Source organism: Salmo trutta, chromosome 30 (genome assembly GCF_901001165.1).
Source record: "Salmo trutta chromosome 30, fSalTru1.1, whole genome shotgun sequence".
Taxonomy (NCBI): Eukaryota; Metazoa; Chordata; class Actinopteri; order Salmoniformes; family Salmonidae; genus Salmo; species Salmo trutta.
In genome coordinates this window covers 6,748,757-6,768,150 of record NC_042986.1, presented here as the reverse complement: position 1 = coordinate 6,768,150, position 19,394 = coordinate 6,748,757, and the positions used below count along the sequence as shown (strand labels likewise).

The following is a 19,394-nucleotide window of genomic DNA, read 5'->3' as shown; positions in this document are numbered from 1 at the left end:
AAACAAACTAAAAGTGGCAGTAATAAAGCCTCTCTTGAAAAAGCAAAACCTTGACCCAGAAAATATAAAAAACTATCGGCCTATATCGAATCTCCCATTCCTCTCATAAATGTTAGAAAAAGCTGTTGCGCAGCAACTCACTGCCTTCCTGAAGACAAACAATGTATACGAAATGCTTCAGTCTAATTTTAGACCCCATCATAGCACTGAGACTGCACTTGTGAATGTGGTAAATGACCTTTTAATGGCGTCAGACCGAGGCTCTGCATCGGTCCTCGTGCTCCTAGACCTTAGTGCTGCTTTCGATACCATCGATCACCACATAAGGAAGTGGATGGCTGCAAACGTTCTACTTTTAAACTTGGACAAAACAGAGATGCTTGTTCTAGGTCCCAAGAAACAAAGAGATCTTCTGTTGAATCTGACAATTAAGCTTGATGGTTGTTCAGTCGTTTCAAATGAAACAGTGAAGGACCTCGGTGTTACTCTTGACCCTGATCTCTCTTTTGACGAACATATCAAGATTGTTTCAAGGACAGCTTTTTTCCATCTGCGTAACATTGCAAAGATCAGAAATTTTCTGTCCAAAATTGATGCAGAAAAATTTATCCATGCTTTTGTTACTTCTAGGTTAGACTACTGCAATGCTCTACTTTCCGGCTACCCGGATAAAGCACTAAATTAACTTCAGTTAGTGCTAAATACAGCTGCTAGAATCCTGACTAGAACCAAAAAATGTGATCATATTACTCCAGTGCTAGCCTCCCTACACTGGCTTCCTGTTAAGGCAAGGGCTGACTTCAAGGTTTTACTGCTAACCTACAAAGCATTACATGGGCTTGCTCCTACCTATCTTTCCGATTTGGTCCTGCCGTACATACCTACACGTACACTACGGTCACAAGACGCAGGCCTCCTAATTGTCCCTAGAATTTCTAAGCAAACAGCTGGAGGCAGGGCTTTCTCTTATAGAGCTCCATTTTTATGGAATGGTCTGCCTACCCATGTGAGAGACGCAGACTCGGTCTCAACCTTTAAGTCTTTACTGAAGACTAATCTCTTCCGTAGGTCCTATGATTGAGTGTAGTCTGGCCCAGGAGTGTGAAGGTGAACGGAAAGGCTCTGGAGCAACGAACCGCCCTTGCTGTCTCTGCCTGGCTGGTTCCCCTCTCTCCACTGGGATTCTCTGCCTCTAACCCTATTACAGGGGCCGAGTCACTGGCTGACTGGTGCTCTTCCATGCCGTCCCTAGGAGGGGTGCGTCACTTGAGTGGGTTGAGTCACTGACGTGGCCTTCCTGTCTGGGTTGGCGACCCCCTTGGGTTGTGCCGTGGCGGAGATCTTTGTGGGCTATACTCGGCCTTGTCTCAGGATGGTAAGTTGGTGGTTGAAGATATCCCTCTAGTGGTGTGGGGCTGTGCTTTGGCACAGTGGGTGGGGTTATATCCTGCCTGTTTGGCCCTGTCCGGGGGTATCATCGGATGGGAATTTAAGTATTCTCTCTCTCTCTCTCTCTCTCTGATTTTGGAGTGGTTGAGAAACTAGATTTAATGACTCCAACCTAAGTGTATGTAAACTTCCGACTTCAACTGCACGTGTGGGGACGACGTTGTTGATGCACTTAATTATGAAGCCGATGACTGACGTGGTAAACTCCTCAATGCCATCGAATGAATCCTGGAACATATTCCAGTCTGTGCTAGTGAAACAATCCTGTCACTTAGTATCCGCTTCATTGGACCACTTCCTAATTGAGTGTCACTGGTACTTCCGGTTTGAGTTTTTGCTTGTAAGCAGGAATCAGGAGGATAGAGTTAATGTCAGATTTGCGAAATGGAGGGCGAGGGAGAGCTTTGTATGTATCTCTGTGTGTGCAGTAAAGGTGATATCGTTTTTTTCCCCTTGTAGTTGCACAGGTGACATGCTGGTAGAAATTAGGTAAGATGGATTTCATTTTTTCTGAATTAAATCACTGGCCACTAGGTGCTTCGCTTCTGGGTGAGCATTTTCTTGTTTACCTATGGCCCTACACAGCTTATTGAGTGCGCTCTTAGTGCCAGCATCAGTTTGTGGTGGTAAGTAGCTATGAAAAATATAGATCTCTTGTAAATAGTATGGTCTACAGTTTATCATGAGGCATTGTAACTCAGGCGAGCAGAACCTCGAGACTTACTTTTAATATTAGAGATTGCCCGCTGTTAACAAAGAGACACATATTCCCCCCCCCTGTCCTGCCAATGTATAGAAAAAACAGCTAGATTTATATTAACCATGTCCTCGTTTGAAATTTAAAACGGTTAAGGTTAGGTACCGGCTTATGTTTAGAGTAAGGGTTTAGGGCAGGGTCGTCTGAAGGATCTCACTAAGCATCCACCATTGTACTTCGTTTGAGCAGCAGTGCAGCTGTTCCGTCATCCACCACTAGAGTGCAGCAGAGAGCCATAAACTCTCCCATCGCCATAGGAACACACAGGCAGAAGGAGGTCAAAAACAGATATAGTGGAAAAACAATCATGGGGAAGTCAGTTCAGTAACCCACTATTTGTGGAACAGTTTTGGTTTATCTGTGCATTCTTTCCCCATAAAAATGACTTTTTGGCACAAAACGGACTTAGATGATGAGTTTGGTCATGGCTGTCAGTTGGATTGAAAAGGCATTTGTTTGAGTCTGGGGTTAGGCTGAAAACAGATAGTCATGTCTTGTTCTCTCTGCTGCTATGTCATCTGCGCGTGGATGACAAATATCAAGAGAGGTCAGAGAAGAAGAGAGCAATGAGGAGGAAGACAATGGTAGAGCGGGATGAGGAGGAGAAGGGACTGAAAAGACGAGAGAGGAGATGTAGTATGAAGAATATATAAAAGGACAACGACAAAAGGGACCGAAAGAAAAAGACAAGAGGGGGAGATGTGTCTTACTGAGGAAGATGAAAAGAGAAGAGGAAGGAGAGAAGAGAAAGGCCTGTACTTACTGGTGATCTGAGGGAGGAAAGGGGCCAGCAGCTTGGCTCGTTTCTTCTCATAGCCCTTCTGTGTGATGTCACCTAGCAGAGAAGAGAACAGGACACAGCCACGTTAGTCACCAGTCAGTCACCACACACTACCATCAATCAATCAATCCCCCCCCCCCACACACACACACACACACACACACACACACACACACACACACACACACACACACACACACACACACACACACACACACACACAGGCTCTGACTGTCTGGGGTTTGAGTATTAGGCCTTGATCGATTGATAAAAACAATATTACAATCAATTAAGATATTGGGCATCAAGATTTAGTGTTCTCTCACTCTAAAGTCTCTGATTACAGACATGCACACGCCGGTCATCACCCCACCCCCCTGTATCTTTCCAGTTTTATTAACAGGGAGAAACATGAAATAAGGAGGGAGACCGATAGAGGACAGAGAAGTGTGTTGGGACCGGGATTTGATCCCATGTAGACAGGGGATTGCCTAGGTGCCGAGGGCAGCAACCTTAACTGCTCAACCACTCTCAGGCAACCTTAACTGCTCAACCACTCTCAGGCATCCTAACACACTTCAAAACATCCTAACACACAAAAACCTTCCAGGGGAGATTCTGTCAGCTTCGGGTACAGCGTCACATGTCCTGTGGCTCACTGCAAACAGAAACTAATGTTCATTTGTCACATGCGTGGTAAAACAACAGGTGTAGACTAACAGTGAAACTCTTACTTCAGGGTCCTTATCCAACAATGCAGAGTAAAAAAAAAAAATATATATATAAAAATAGTGACATGAGGAATAAACGCACAGTGAATAATGAATAATAATATTGAGTAAAAAGGATTAGATTATTGTTTTCCCATCCTTAGTGGACAAATATGACAAGAGCACACAAACCCCAGGGCAGGCCAAGGAACTAACAAAAACTCTTACAGCTACAGTTACAGCCTCCCACCAGAGAACAATACCAAAGTAAGCAAATCGAGCCACAGAATAGTAAACATGGACATGGCTTGCATCTCAAATGGCACCCTATTCCCTACTATATATAGGGCACTACTTATGGGCCCTCGGGTGCCATTTGGGATTGTAGCCATGGCAAAAAAAAGCAAAGAGGAAGCAATGTGAGGTAGTTTCACATGGAACCCAACTCCCCCCCCACACCCCCCTCTCCTCTTTTCCCCTCTTCTTCATTCTCTAGGGGGGGGGGGGTAGAGGGGAAGGGGGAGAGCGTTTGGCCCAGCCCCCCCGCAACTGCAAAGAGCAAAGTCCAAACACTCCCTAGGCTCCCCCAAAACACACGCGCACGGGCACGCAGGCACGCACGCACACTTGCACACATCCCCTTATCTGTGACCAGCGATAGCGTCACAGGGAGAGATAAGAGTCAAGTGGAGTAGAGAGGAGGCCTGGGGGTCTGTATCTCGGCATCCCATTCCTCCTAAACCTCCCTTAAAAGAGTAACTGTCATGATTTCTTTTCTTTTTTTATAGAAACTCCGATGTTTTAGGCTTAGTTATAGTGAAACGTCAATTGTGGTCTTCATTTTGACAGTTTGTAGCAAAAGTGATGTATTTTAATATTTTAGTAGGAAATCTCTCTCTTTTTGCCCCTAATGGTTCAACTCTAGCATTGAAATCGTGATGTAGAGCCTCTCGGTCATCTCAAGGGAGGGGTTCGGCATGAAATCCACTCCCTTCTAGATGTGCTGGGTGGTACCACCTCAAAGCTAACTATAAAGCAAGTGACGGCGCGCCTTATTTGGCAATGGTCTTGATAAGTGGGGTGTGCCAAAATATTTTGCATGGCGCTTCCTTGACAAGACAACTGACGTATCACAACATTTGTTTTTAAAAAGCATTAAGGCACATTTCCACATATGACCAAATTCAAAGAAAATAAAACATATAGGCTATGAGGATTATACTCATAGCTACATCCATCGTAATAACGGGCAAAGGCTGAAATTGGGGTTGAGAGTTACCCTTTAAGGCATCCGCATGCTTCCATCCGAAACAGCTCGGAACAGCTGGTGCATGAATTATGTACGGTTTTGGTCTTTGGCAAGTGTTGTTTTCGCGCTGTTCGTGCACACGTCATTTTTTTCCTGAGCAAAGTCGAACTTCGGGAACCGAAGTCTACGCCCCTTCGTTTGTGATTCGTCAAATGTACGGGTAAATCGAGGCTCTTCTTCTCGATTCAGCCCGAAACTTAGTGTGGATTCAAAATGGCGATCGACAACAACAACTTGCAGCGTCGCTTGGTCGAGGAGGTACAGAAGTACCTGCACCTCTACAATTCCAGCCCTGGCATCATATACAGACTAGCATGTAAAGGCCGATTCATCCTGAAGTACACAAAACGTTGCTCCTCATCAATTGGGCGCATTTGTTGGAGCAGCATGGCATACTCCGCCCCCCCCTCCGTTGTTCCTTCTCTGTTGACTGGTCGCACTGACTATCTTCTCCTTCTCTCGCCTTTTATGTGTGCTGCTAGGTAAAGTGAATTTAGCAGATCCCGGGCAATTCCCACAACTTCCATTTTCTCGCCAGTCAAGTGTCACTCTGTGTACACCATATTATTTCTACAGCACGCCTCTTCCTTGTTTGGGTGTCGTCATCACTTCCTTGTTTGGCCGTAGTTGAGTATTCCCAGCACTACTTCCGCTCTTCCCCTTTTCAAGCGAACGTCTTTTTAAGGGAGTATGCGAGCGAGCACGCTTTATACCCTTACACCACCTCCTACTACAACTCCCACTGACTTGTGAGAACAAGTGGCACCTCAAAGCCTTATTGACATATCGAGGGACAGGGGTGGTGTGTGCTGCAGCCCAGACTAGAGGTAGATAAACGTGCAATGAGAGAAACTGGTTGGGGAAGTGAGAAGGAACAAATAACGCGAGGGAGCGAGAGACCGATGGAGGTGTTTGATAAGCTGCTGGGCCTGGGGTGGTGTGTTTCATCTTGAAGACACCGGCATATATATATTCTCTCACTCACTCACTCACTCACTCACTCACTCACTCACTCACTCACTCACTCACTCACTCACTCACTCACTCACTCACTCACTCACTGAGTGAGTGAGTGAGTGAGTGGAACAACAACTGTTGACATAGGGCTAAACATGAGAGAACTACTGCTGTGGGTTGTTTTTGGGGACAGTATTATTTGCAACGTCCATCAGAGAAAAGGGGCAGGGGCCACAAGAGTTCAATTCAAAACAACAGAGTGACTCAGTGTATTGGAGACGAGAGAGAGGGAGAGAGTGAAAGTGACTGCAGGAGTGAGAAGGAGTAACAAAAAGAGCGACCTAGTGAGAAAAATAGAAAGAGTGATAGAGAGAAGGAGCGTAACAGAGTGATAGGTAGAGAAACCAACAAAGTGAGAGGAGAGAGAAAGAAAGAGAGAGAGTTCTGAGTGCTTTTTCATTCTGTGTCAGAGTGCTGTAGGGGCTCCCAGTATTCAGCAATGTGTTCATGCCTGGATACACACACTGTTACCACTGCCTGAAAATCTGGCACGGAAACAGCAACTACAAGACACACACAAACAGGGACACACACACAAACAGGGACACACACACACACACCCACCCACGTACGCAAAGGCCTACATTACAGACACACACTCTTTCCGTCTTTCACACACAAACACACAGAGAGGGAGCTGGCCCCACGCTCTGCCACAGTAAGTGGTAGATTGATGTTAGTGAGGAGTAGTGGACTGGAGCTCCATTGTGTGAGAGAGAGTTCTGGCCTACTCCAAGCATGAGCTCTGAACTGTGACTGATGTTGGGTCATTAGCACAGAGAGACAGAGGGGTGCCTGTATTGGTGATGGGGTGGGACACAACAACAGGCACAGACTGGCACCGCCACACAGCACCACCACAGACAGCAGCAGACACCCAGACCTGGAGTTGGAGCTGGGCAGACAGAGTGGGCCGTGACCTGGTCAAGTCTGCACACACCAACAGTTTGTGTATTAGAGAGAGGAAGAAATAATGCTTTTGGGAAAACTGTTGCATGTTTTGAGAAATGTTTGTGTGTGTGTGTGTGTGCGCGCGCGTGTGAGCGTGTGTGTGTGAGAGGTCTACGGGCAGGATATGAGCGTTACCCCACCCTGTCTCCCCTTGCCAAAAGCAGTTCGCAGTTTATTGAGACTACAGGAATGTGCACCAAATGGCACCCTATTCCTGAAATAGTGCACCACTTTTGACTAGGGCACATAGGGCTCTGGTTAAAAGTAGTGCACTATATAGGGAATAGGGTGCCATTTGGGACACCACCTAAAGGAATGTGCTGATGGGAGAACAGTCTCTTAACTGACTGGGCCAACTGGCTCACTGGACAAACTGTGTATGTGCATGTGTGAGATGCTATTCTGATAGTGTGTGTGCGCATGCAGAACAGTGCTTTTCTGTGGTGTGTGTGTGTGTGTGTGTGGGTGATGCTATTCTGCGGAGTGTGTGTGTGTGTGTGTGTGTGATGCTATTCTGCGGAGTGTGTGTGTGTGAGTGTTTGACGCTATTCTGTGGTGTGTGTGATGCTATTCTGCGGAGTGTGTGTGTGTGAGTGTTTGACGCTATTCTGTGGTGTGTGTGATGCTATTCTGCGGAGTGTGTGTGTGTGTGTGTACCGCTGGAGCAGGTTAATGCAGGGTGGGGGGGTTTACAGTGTTTAGAAGAATGGGTGCTGAATTAGCTAGCGATGCAGTGGCACGGCGGGCCACCAGATCCATGTGTGTCAGCACAGCAGCACCAGTTAGGGCTGGGCAATATATCGAATTCATATGAATGTATGTTTTTGCGCGATATTCCAAATGCACGTATCGCAAGAATCAAGGTTTTGTTATTTTTTGTTCGTTTTTATGAGCATTTATGTTCGCTTGTTTTCAAGTTGTATTTTTGTTCTCGACTCCTTCGCTCCTCTGTGCTGTGTTCACCTTCCCATTTACACCAGAGATCGGTATATAATGAGGAGGCGCGTCTCTGCCCTAACAATGGGGGCTGTTGTACCAAAGGCAGGAAGGCAGGAGTCAAGCTTAGGTCCAAAATAAGCCCATAGAAACACATTGGCCTTATTTTGGACAGATTTTAGACAGTGAAACCTCTCGCTTCGCCTCTTCTTCTGGTTTACAAACACCAAGCCCCTCCCCCTGCCTCTCACGCCAACAAAGTTGAGAGATCACATCTTCCTCTCTGACAAGCGGTTTCAACCCCCCATTTGCATTTGAGGTTTTGGCCAACAGAATTGGACACCAAAACACATTGGGACTTCATTTTACTGTAATAGAGGAGAAGCGATCTTTTCTAACCATACCCTTTTAATGTCTCAACTACTTTAATTGCATTCAGAGCAGACACTACTAAAACGAGAGTATCAATGAACATTGATTCTGGAAAATGTATGCACAGTTTGTTGCGCGTGGCATTGGGCTACCACGTACCGTACCGCTAGCAGCATTTTAGCCAAAGACTTCTACGGTACTAGCTGTCTAGTCTGTGTCTCATAAATGTGTAATAAGCAGTGTTGTGTTCGAGACCACCGAAAACGAGACCGATTCAGGACCAAGACCGGAGGGGGAGCGAGACTGAGTCATGACCGAGACCGGGAGGGGGACAAGGGGTCCGAGCACAGAAAAATGTCCAATTCAAGACCATGATTGTAATTGTGTCAAATCACCACTATAATAAGAGTTGAAAATGTCCAGTATTTCTGTGTTCATATCTCAGAACAACATATGGATTCTTTAGACATTCAGAATAGTGAACAAATTGCATGTTGGGGGAAAATAGAGCCACTACACAAATGATTACTAACCCAAACACAGTGGGGAACAATGGGCCTTCTACACCTTCAGAGAAGGACTGATTTCTAAAATAAGGATTACGATAATAATGATAATTACAGTGCATTCAGAAAGTATTCAGACCCCTTGACCTTTTCCAAACGTTGTTAAGTTACAGCATTATTCTAAAATTGATTAAATTGGGGGGGGGGGGGGGGGGGGGTTCTCATCAATCTATACACAATACCCCCACAGGGCTTGTAAGTAAGCATTTCAAGGTAAGGTCTACACTGGTTGTATTTGGTGCATGTGACAAATAAAATGTTATTCGATTTGAATGACAAAGCAACAGGAGGATAAGACATTTTTGCAAATGTATAAAATAAAAAAATATGAAATATTACATTCACATACCGTACCAGTCAAAAGTTCAGACACACATATTCATTCCAGGGTTTATTTATTTTGACTATATTCTACATTGCAGAATAATAGTGAAGACATCAAAACTATGAAATAAAACATATGGAATCATGTAGTAACCAAAAAAAAGTGTTGAACAAATTAAATATATTTTAGATTCTTCAAAGCAGCCACCCTATCGCTCTCACATCTTTTGGACTTGCCCCGCAATCGAAACATACTGGGGAGAAATAAGATCTAACATTGGAAAAATAATGGGATTTGACATAGAACAAACATTCATTTCTTTGTAGTTGGGTGAAATACCTGATAACGTACACAATAGAGAAAAGTACCTCTTGAAGGTCCTACTGGCAGCCAGTAAAAAGGCTGTCACTAGGAAATGGCTACAAAAAGACCCTCCCTCCGTGACACAATGGATAGGCATTGTAAAAGAAATACACCACATGGATCGTATGACCTTTGCTTTAAGAACACAAGAGGAGAGAGGTCAGGAATACTGGGAAAAATGTATTTCGTACTTGAAAAAGGTCTAATTCAAAGATGTCAATGTAACTAATATGATGAAGGTATGACGTGCACTGTAGCTGCCAGATCTTTTTTGTTGTTCTTTTATTTTACTTTATTTTTAAATTCTTTGTGTTCCTACAATAAAAACAAAGTATACATTTTTATTTCTTTTTTAAAGCAACCACCCTTTCCCTTGATGACAGTTTTGCACACTCTAGGCATTCTCTCAACTAGCTTCACCTGAAATGCTTTTCCAACAGTCTTGAAGGAGTTCCCACATATGCTGAGCAGTTGTTGGCTGCTTTTCCTTCACTTTGCGCTCCAACTCATCCCAAACCATCTCAATTGGGTTGAGGTCGGGTGATTGTGGAGACCAGGTCATCATATGGCACTCCATCACTAAAGGACACCAATAAGAAGTACTGTAGGTATTCAGACCCTTTACTCAGTACTTTGTTGAAGAACCTTTGGCAGCGATTACAGCCTTGAGTCTTCTTGGGTATGACGCTATAAGTTTGGCATACCTGTATTTTTATGGAGTTTCTCCCATTCTTCTCTGCAGATCCTCTCAAGCTCTGTCAGGCTGGATGGGCTGCGTTGCTACACAGCTATTTCCAGGTCTCTCCAGAGATGTTCGATGGGTTTCAATTCCGGGGTCTGGCTGGTTCACTCAAGGACATTCAGAGACATGTCCCAAAGCCACTCCTGCATTGTCTGGGCTGTGTGCTTAGGGTTGTTGTCCGGTTGGAAGGTGAACTGTCGCCTCAGTCTGAGGTACCGAGTGCTCTGGAGCAGGTTTTCATCAACAATCTTTCAGTACTTTGCCTCAATCCTGACTAGTCTCCCAGTCCCTGCCGCTGAAACACATCCCCACAGCATGATGCTGCCACCACCATGCTTCACTGTAGGGATGGTGCCAGGTTTCCTCCAGACGTGACACTTGGCATTGAGGCCATAGAGTTCAAACTTGGTTTCATCAGACCAGAGAATCTTGTTTCTCATGGTCAGAGTTTTTAGGTACCTTTTTTGGCAAACTCCAAGCGGGCTGTCATGTGCCTTTTACTGAGGCGTGTCTTCTGTCCGGCCACTCTACCATAAAGGCCTGATTGGTGGAGTGCTGCAGATATGGTTGTGCTTCTGCAAGGTTCTCCCATCTCCACAGAGGAACTCAAGAGCTCTGCCAGTGACTCACCTCCCCGACCAAGGCCCTTCTCCACCGATTGCTCAGTTTGGCCAGGTGGCCAGCTCTAGGAAGAGTCTTGGTGGTGCCAAAGATCTTCCATTTAAGAATGATATTCTTTGGGACCTTCAATGCTGCAGAAATGTTTTGGTACCCTTCCCCAGATCTGTACCTCGACACAATCCTGTGTAGGAGCTCTACGGACAATTCCTTCGACCTCATGGCTTTGTTTTTGCTCTTGCATGCACTGTCAATTGTGGGACCTTATATATACAGGTCTTTCCAGCCTTTCCAAATCATGTCCAGTCAATTTAAATTGACCACAGGTGGACTCCAAACAAGTTGTTGACACATCAAGGATGATCAATAGAAACAGGATGCAACTGAGCTCAACAGGATGCAACTGAGTTTCATAGCAAAGGTTCTGAATACTTATGTAAATAAGGTATGTTTTTTTTATTTTTAATACATTTGCAAAAAGTTCTAAAAACCTGTTTTTGCTTCGTCATTATGGGGTATTGTGTGTAGATGGCTGAGGATATGTTTTTATTTAATCAATTTTAGAAGAAGGCTGCAAAGTAACAAAATGTGGAAAAAGTCAAGGGGTCTGAAAACTTTCCGAAGGCACTGTAAATTTGTCACGTTCGTCGTAAGGAGGAGACCAAGGTGCAGCGTGGTAAGCGTACATTTTATTTTATTTAGATGAACACCGACAAAACAAAGAAAATACAAAAACGAACGTAAAGTTTTGCAGGCTTAACAGCAGCTAACAAAAACTAAATATGATCCCCAATCAGAGACAACGAAAGACAGCTGCCTCTGATTGGGAACCCTATCAGGCAAACAGAAATACATAAACTAGAATGCCCACCCAAATCACACCCTGACCTAACCAAATAGAGAAATAAAAAGGCTCTCTACGGTCAGGATGTGACAAAATTATTATTTTCAAGGATGTTCTGATTTAATCTCCTCAGTTTTTGTTAGAAAGGAAAGGGTTAACACCGGGGAGATAAATCTAGCTAGCCAAGTCAGCCATTGGCTAGGCCATGAGAAGCTAGATAAAGGCATCTGCTATTCAACTGTATTAGAGCAAAATTTGTGAGTGACATTAGAATCAACCAATCACATCGAGTTAATGGGTGGGACATTTTTTACAAAAACATGGAAACTTCTGCCTTCTTGAAGAACAACAGGTCACTGTGCAATAGCGAGCAGTAGTTATCCCATGGTCTAGCTAGCTAGCTTTTGTTGTCAGCTAGTTTGCAGTGGCTGCAGCAGGTGTTATCAAAGAGGATGTTGTTGCTAATCTGTTCATATACACCCCCAGGAAGAATGACACTAAAAAAAACAATTCTGAAAAGCGACCACTTCGATATGGACATTTCATAAATTCTTAGAATGTTTAGGAATGACTAAGGCATTTGTGAAAATTCGATAGCAATGTAGAGTGGGAAAGCGGCCGTGCGTTTGGACAATTAATAGACTCTGCAGTAAATAAAACCGAATAAAAACATCTGTCTTGTCCAGGACCGGAGTCTACACAGACCGGTGCACTATAGCCAATCAGAGTATCACAGTAGGCCTTTATACAAACAAGCCATTTGCCACACGGGCCTGCCATCATTCACTTTGAACTGGACTGTGTGTTTACAGGCAGTTGCAACCGCGTGACTTTAGATCATTAGAAAGCATTCGCCAAAAAAAGCCACAAAACACACCTGAATGGATTTCTGCAAATATGTAAACACCACAGAAGTCCTCTTACATTTGGGAACTTTACTGTCCTATTGATCAAACAACCATGAAAAGGTAAGCTCTCTCCCTCTATTATGCACATTAACAACACAATCGACAACTAATGCTAGCCAGAGCTAAACTCTAACGGAGGAACTTTAGATAAACCCTCTCAAACTTTTTCAGCTAGCTGGCCGTCAAAATTGCACTGACAAACAATGGGGAATTGTAGCCTCCTCTTCCTTCTGCAGCTTACTTGCCAATGCATGCTTGTCCCAACCAAGCACCCATGCTAACTGGCTAAAGTTGGCTAGCTTGCTACTTCCAGACACAATTGAGAGAACACCTCACTCTGAACATTTTATTCACCCTAACAGACCTGGTTAGGCTGTTTGAATGTTATCTAGTGCGTTCTTGACTAACTATAACTTTTTTTGCCTACGTTTACTGACACCGGTCATATTCAGCGGATGTTGCACGTTCGTAAATTCATCAGTTGTTCTGTGCTCTGGCGAGAGTGCTCTGAAATCGAAGTAGATAGCCAGAGTGAATTTGCAAACACAAGAGATATGCTAACTAGATAAGTCGTTCAAGTTCTTGCTAGCTAACCAAATGACACCTGCATCTCTAGCTGTGTATTGCCACCGAAAAGCGATAAGAGGTGAAAATGTCAGTGACTCACCCACTCCTCCAATGTCATGACATCCTGCTAGCAGCTAGCTAGCTAACATTAGGCTTTGTTTTTAGCTTGCTACATAAATAGATACGCTAGCCTATTAGCCACGTTACGTCTGACTTGTGATCATTGCCCTTGCTAGTTTGATTGTATTGACATTCCCTGCCTTAGTTACATTCGTCCCTTTTTGTCCAGAATATTGAGTCATTTAAACTGAAACAGTGCATCTCGAATGGGAGGCAGAATACAATGTAGCAGGCCAGCTGGGATTTACAACCTGATAGCAATATTTCTACGACTACCAAGAAATGTATTGGTGAATTATACATCGAGTCAAATAGAACCTATTTTTAAAATCTCAAACTTTTGACTGATATTATGATTGTTTGTTTCATATCTGCAAAGTAGTTAAAACGCTGTCAGTTCCACTTTAAACTATAGGTCACCGGTTACTTTGTGTGCTAAACTTGAAATGTTTTTTTTGTAATGGGAAGTAATAGTTGTACATTCGATTGGGAAATGTTTAATGGTTGCGTTTTTGTATTCTTATGATTGGGACCTACTGGCTTATTATGTCAGAGTTTATGGACTGCTTATCCTTTAGTATTATGCTGTGTGTGACTGCTGTCTTTCCATCGCCCTATGCCTTGGTGTAGTGGTGCCTGGAGAAGTTGCTATACTCTAATTTTGCCCAGTGAAGGAAATGCCTTAAAAAAAAAAAAAAAGAGTTCTCTGAAAATCACACTTTTTTTAATATAAAAAATACAAACATGATGGTCACAGTCCACAACGATGCTTAAACCACATGAATCTGATTGGGTGGGCCTGTCAGGGCCTGGCTCCCCAGTGGGTGGGCCTCTGTCCACCCAGGCCCATCCATGTCTACGCCCCTGATGCAAACTACGCATGATGACAATTGCGCATCACAAATAGTCTACTAACCAACACTTCAGACTAAACTTTTTGAATACCTGGTTTGCATACCCATTGTTGCTTTAGTTAGCTGGTAGATAAGTTCAAACATATTTCCTACCCAACCGGCTACCGATGTCATTCTTCTGTGAACAGCTCGTTGCCAAAACCAGTTCAGAGCTGCACTCTTGCTGCCTGCAGATGATATTCCGCTGAAACTAGGGGTGCATGTGAATATATTTCACGTGCTTCGCGATTGTGTAGGCTACTTTGGCCATGATTTCCCTATTGTACTACATAATTGATGTCGTATACCTTCACTACAAGAAGAGACACTCAATGTGGTCTCAAGACCGGACTGGTCTCGAGTGAGTACTGAGAAATAAGGTAGGCCACTTGATTTCAACATCTGAACAAAGTGGACAGGCTAACATGCTTTTCAAACAGTTGAAGACAGACAGAAGGGTGTGTTCATAACAATTCAACCTTGTTAGCTAGCAAATAGATCCAAGTTGGCTAAACCTGAAATAAAGATTAGCTGGCTAATCACTAGCATGTGGGCTTGAGCGATTGTTGATGAGACCTCTTAATGTTTGTCACGTCCTGACAATAGAGAACTTGTATTTTTCTATGGTAGAGTAGGTCAGGGTGTGACTGGGGGGTTTTGTCTAGTTTCTTTATTTCTATGTTGGTTCTAGTTTCTTTTTTCTATGTTAGGGTTTTTGTATGATCCCCAATTAGAGGCAGCTGGTCATCGTTGTCTCTAATTGGGGATCATATTTAAGTTGTTGTTTTTCCCACTAGGTTTTGTGGGAGATTATTTTGAGTTAGTGTATGTTGCACCGCTTCATCACGGTTTGTTGTTTTTGTTTATTAGTTTATTGTATGTCTTGCATAGTTTCACAGATATATAAAGATGTGGAACGATACACAGGCTGAGCCTTGGTCTCATTCATACAACAACCGTGACAATGTTCTATAGTCTAATGCCTGCTACAAGAAGTCAGTCATTATTAGTGAATGTGCATTATGCATGATTCTAGTTAAGTTTGTAACAAAAAAAGGGCATTTTCATAGACAGACGAGAGAGCCAGATCAGTGATTATTGCAACAACAAAAAAGCAGGTTGAACTATTTGGATTCAAGTATTAGGTCTTATGGTTATGGAAGTCATATTTAATCTAGATATAACTTCACAAGCCCTGAATTTATTAGATTATGGCTGACTGTTTGAAATGCAGTGTATTTTACCTTTAATTGTACAACAATGCTTATTTAGAGGAAACCCCCCAAAAATGGAGATGTACTGTATATCGTGAGTCACCCATAAGTTAGATTAAAAAAAAATTAAATATGATTTTAAAGCCATATCACCCAGCACCAGTATGTGTTTACACTTCACATCTGTTTCTGTCTCAGTGAGTGTGTCTCCGTCAGTGTGTGTGTGTTTATCAGTCGGATATGAGAGGTTTTGGGAGCTTCCTGGACTCCCTGTTCTTGGTGGGGAGGGGAAAGGACCCATAGTACAGAGAGGAAGTGTGTGTGCAGTGCACGTCATGGCACCGTCGCACAGCTCCGTCAGCAGAGCTGAGATCTCTGACTCCCTAAACATGATTAAGTTACACACTTATCATACACTGCCCTCATAACATTACCATCTTCTCCCTTTACTCACGGTCCTGTCTATCACACTGAAAGTGTAAACAGACCCAAACAACATGGCTGCCGTCTCTATGCTCATTCATAGGGATGACTGTGACAAATCCTGTTGACCTCTGACCTTCAGGAAGAGAGTTAAGGCCTCTGTATGCTTCCCAGCCAAAACAGTTCGGTAGAGTTCGTGCATATGACGACATTTTGTGACGTTTTTGTTTGTTTTGGACTTCATTGAGTTTTTGGGGGGGGCTGTTCGGGCCACAACGTTTTTTCTGGAAGCAAGCCGAAGTCTACACCCCTTCATTGGTGATTGGTCAACAGTACGGATTCTTCAATAAAGTCTTTGTTGTCATTCAAGGAGAGACAATTTGTTTTCATGCAAATTTTTTCATTGAAAATCCTGCAGCAAACATTACTTACTTAGAGATCTTAGTCGTGCAATTTCACATCTTCGGCAAAAACGTAAAACTTTGACATTTCTTGAATTATTTATTACTTCAGACTATTTTGAGGAACTGTATACCGGCTACGGTGTCTCAAAATGGACAAACAGTACTATTGCAGCTTGTTCTTGTTTTTCAAGAGAAGGTCTTTTATGGGAGTATGCGAGGACACTCGTTAGGTTAGCTGAGTTCGGCTAGGCGTCAACCGAACTGAAGCATGCTGACGCCTTAAGGTCTGATCTCTGACAGACAGCTGAAGCACAAGGGTCAGCTTGAGGTCATTGACCCGACTCCTCTCCCTCACTTGTCACTGTTCCCAGACCAGTTTATAGAAATACAAAAACAAACAGTTTAGCTCAACTAGTTGTTTGGCTTTAATGTTAAAGCCATTCTGTCATTACTGACCCCTTTTTACATTTAATCCATAGGGTGGTCAGGATGGATATTATGCCATTTTATCGAAGAATTAGTCTGATGTTCCATTATATAGTCATTCAGCCACTCAACACCCTCGGACAGCTCATCCTTTCAGTGTGTGTGTGTGTGTGTTCACTGGTGATTATGTTTCTTTGTGTTAAACTTTGACCTTGGTGGAGGTCAGCACTGTAAATGCTGTATGTTCTAATATACAGACTAGTAACTGACCCCAGAGAGATTTCTTGCCATGCTAGGGTGGGTAGCAGTCCGGCTACCGTATTTCATTCAACTACTAGCCGACACTTCTTCATGTATAACTCAACCAGAGGAAATACTGTAACTAAAATGGTATGTAATATGTACGTTTAGGCCTAAATATAAAATAGGCTACCATATATAGCTTCCACAGCAGTATTGGTGGACTAGGAATATGGCCATGGTCAGTGATAACTAAGGAGAGAGAACTGTAGTAGTTTCTATTCTAAGAGACTTGGATGAGACTGGGATGAGCTAATGGTTGATGCTAGCAGACAGGAGGACTGGGTTGGTGTGGTAATACGCTGATTAACGCCCACACACCCCCAACTAACACACACACACACAAAATCAGATTAGACTACAGTCACTGTAAATACGCTAAACTAAGCATTTCAGACTAGGGGGCTTTGGGAATCCTGGCTCAGGGACACTAAGCCCTTAGTGAAACAGTTTAATTCATTGTGAAATGGTGTGAGTAAACAACATCTTTAGTAACAATGCATCTTTATTCATTTCAGAGCTTGTGTAACGGAGTTAAGAACGTACCGTAAACTCACTCCCACAGCAGCTTGGAATGTCGTCGATGGAGCTATCCAATTAGAGATTTTTGGACTCAAAACGGTTGGTATGTTGTCAAGGAGGACGGTTACGTGTGTTTGTGAGCAGAGGATCACTGGTTCGAGTCAGGTGTGATAACAGGGGCAGTGGAGGAAGCTTTAAATGTTAGCAGCACACTGACAGCCATTTCACTTGGAACAGAAAATGTAAAAGTGATAAACTCAACATCATTCTCATTGTTATTCTTGAGGTTGTGGCTGAAAGTGGCAACGGATGTCAATCAATTCTAAACTGATCTGTGTCTTCCTGTGTCGAGCCCCCCCCCCCCCCCCCCCCCCACGTGTACCACAGCGGAGCATGAAGAACACAGCGAAAACACATGCTCTCTATAAATGTCTCTCAACATGTCTGTAAATGACCCCTCTGTGATCAGCCAGCCCCCTACTGAGCGTATGCAGATCGACAGGTCTAATTAAGGTTGAATGGACGGATCGGACTGGTGGCTGGTCACATGCAGCTCTGGGAGGAAGCAACATCTTTATCTCTCACTTCCTCTTTCCACAGGAACACTATCAGTTCCCTTCGGCCTGAACTAGGAACACTACAACATGAGACACTCCCACTGGCTTAACCGGAAAGACTGGTAAGAGAGGAGAGACAATACAACTCTGGCATCCATAAAGGTCCTTGCATCAATAGCGGTCTATGAATTTGAGAATGGTTACATTTTTCCAGCCAGATCGCTCTTACTACCAAACCAAGTGGAGGGGCTGCTGTTGGGCTGAAAAACAAACTCAGAATTTAACCTGAGGTCCTGGTAATAGATCAGAAGGCAATCAAAATCTACATCGAACTCAGTTCATCATTATAACTAATACCATCTCTTCCATTAGCTGAGTAGTGCGCACAGTACAGTCAGAGGGAGTGGGACATTCCCGCTGAGACCTCTCTATCATCTCCTATTATCTCCATTCCAAAAACACTCCCATCTCATGCCTGCCGTAATCCACAACTCCCTCTATAATCTCAGATTATTTGATGCGAAAATCTGACAAGGGGGATAACTAGGGCTGACTGTCACTTTATCATAATCATGTCTCTCCACCCTTGGTCAGTCTGTCCGTGCCTGTATATTAACTTGTATCACCTCACCTTTAACTGGTTTGTTGTAGATTAGCTTCAATATGTTTACAGAGCAAGACGGAGCCTTGGCCTATAGTGTCGCAAAACCATTTGGAGCATTCCCTGGATGGTTGTGGTGGAGTGAATATTTTTCCTATTTGAGGTTATCTTGAGCTCAACTAAATAGAAAGGATGGAGTGTTGAAATGAGTTGTTCTAATTTAAAGTAGCCTTCAGCCCTGGCCTGTATCACTTTACATTAATACTACGACATTACTGCAGTGAAACATGATACTTCACTTTCACTGGTGGTGTCACACAGAGCTATGTTGAAACACTTGTCTGCCATGCAGTCAGGCAGCACTCCCTACATAACGGCCCTTTGTCTTTCTAAAGAGAGAGAGAGAGGAGGGTGTTAGAGCTTGAGTTTAGTTTACCTGTATATTAGCTAAACTAAACCCTCTATTGATTTTGTGATTAAAACATGGATGTCTCATGGTATGGTGGGGTATGCAAAATTGGTGAATTTATGCACCTCCATCTCCTGATTGTTTTGGCATTCAGGTCCAAAAAGTTACTTCCCGAACACTCCTACCATGAGCAAGGTTTTGTTCAAATCAAAAGGGGTGCAGGCAGAAACTGACTGAATTCATTTGGAACATCCCCTTAGTAAGCAGGTTCAGTAGTCCAGACAGCAGGGCCATGAACCATCATGTAGGC

At 43.6% G+C, this 19,394-nt stretch overlaps 1 protein-coding gene across 3 annotated transcripts in view; it reads right to left on the bottom strand.

The window, feature by feature from the left end:
- LOC115167795 (disco-interacting protein 2 homolog B-A) overlaps positions 1-19,394 on the bottom strand; it is an 83,658-nt gene that overhangs the window by 43,706 nt on the left and 20,558 nt on the right. For all 3 annotated transcript variants that reach the window (XM_029722405.1, XM_029722406.1, XM_029722407.1), the window contains exon 2: positions 2,970-3,041. In XM_029722405.1, the coding sequence (XP_029578265.1) occupies positions 2,970-3,041 (72 nt within the window). The remainder of the gene's footprint in view (positions 1-2,969; positions 3,042-19,394) is intronic.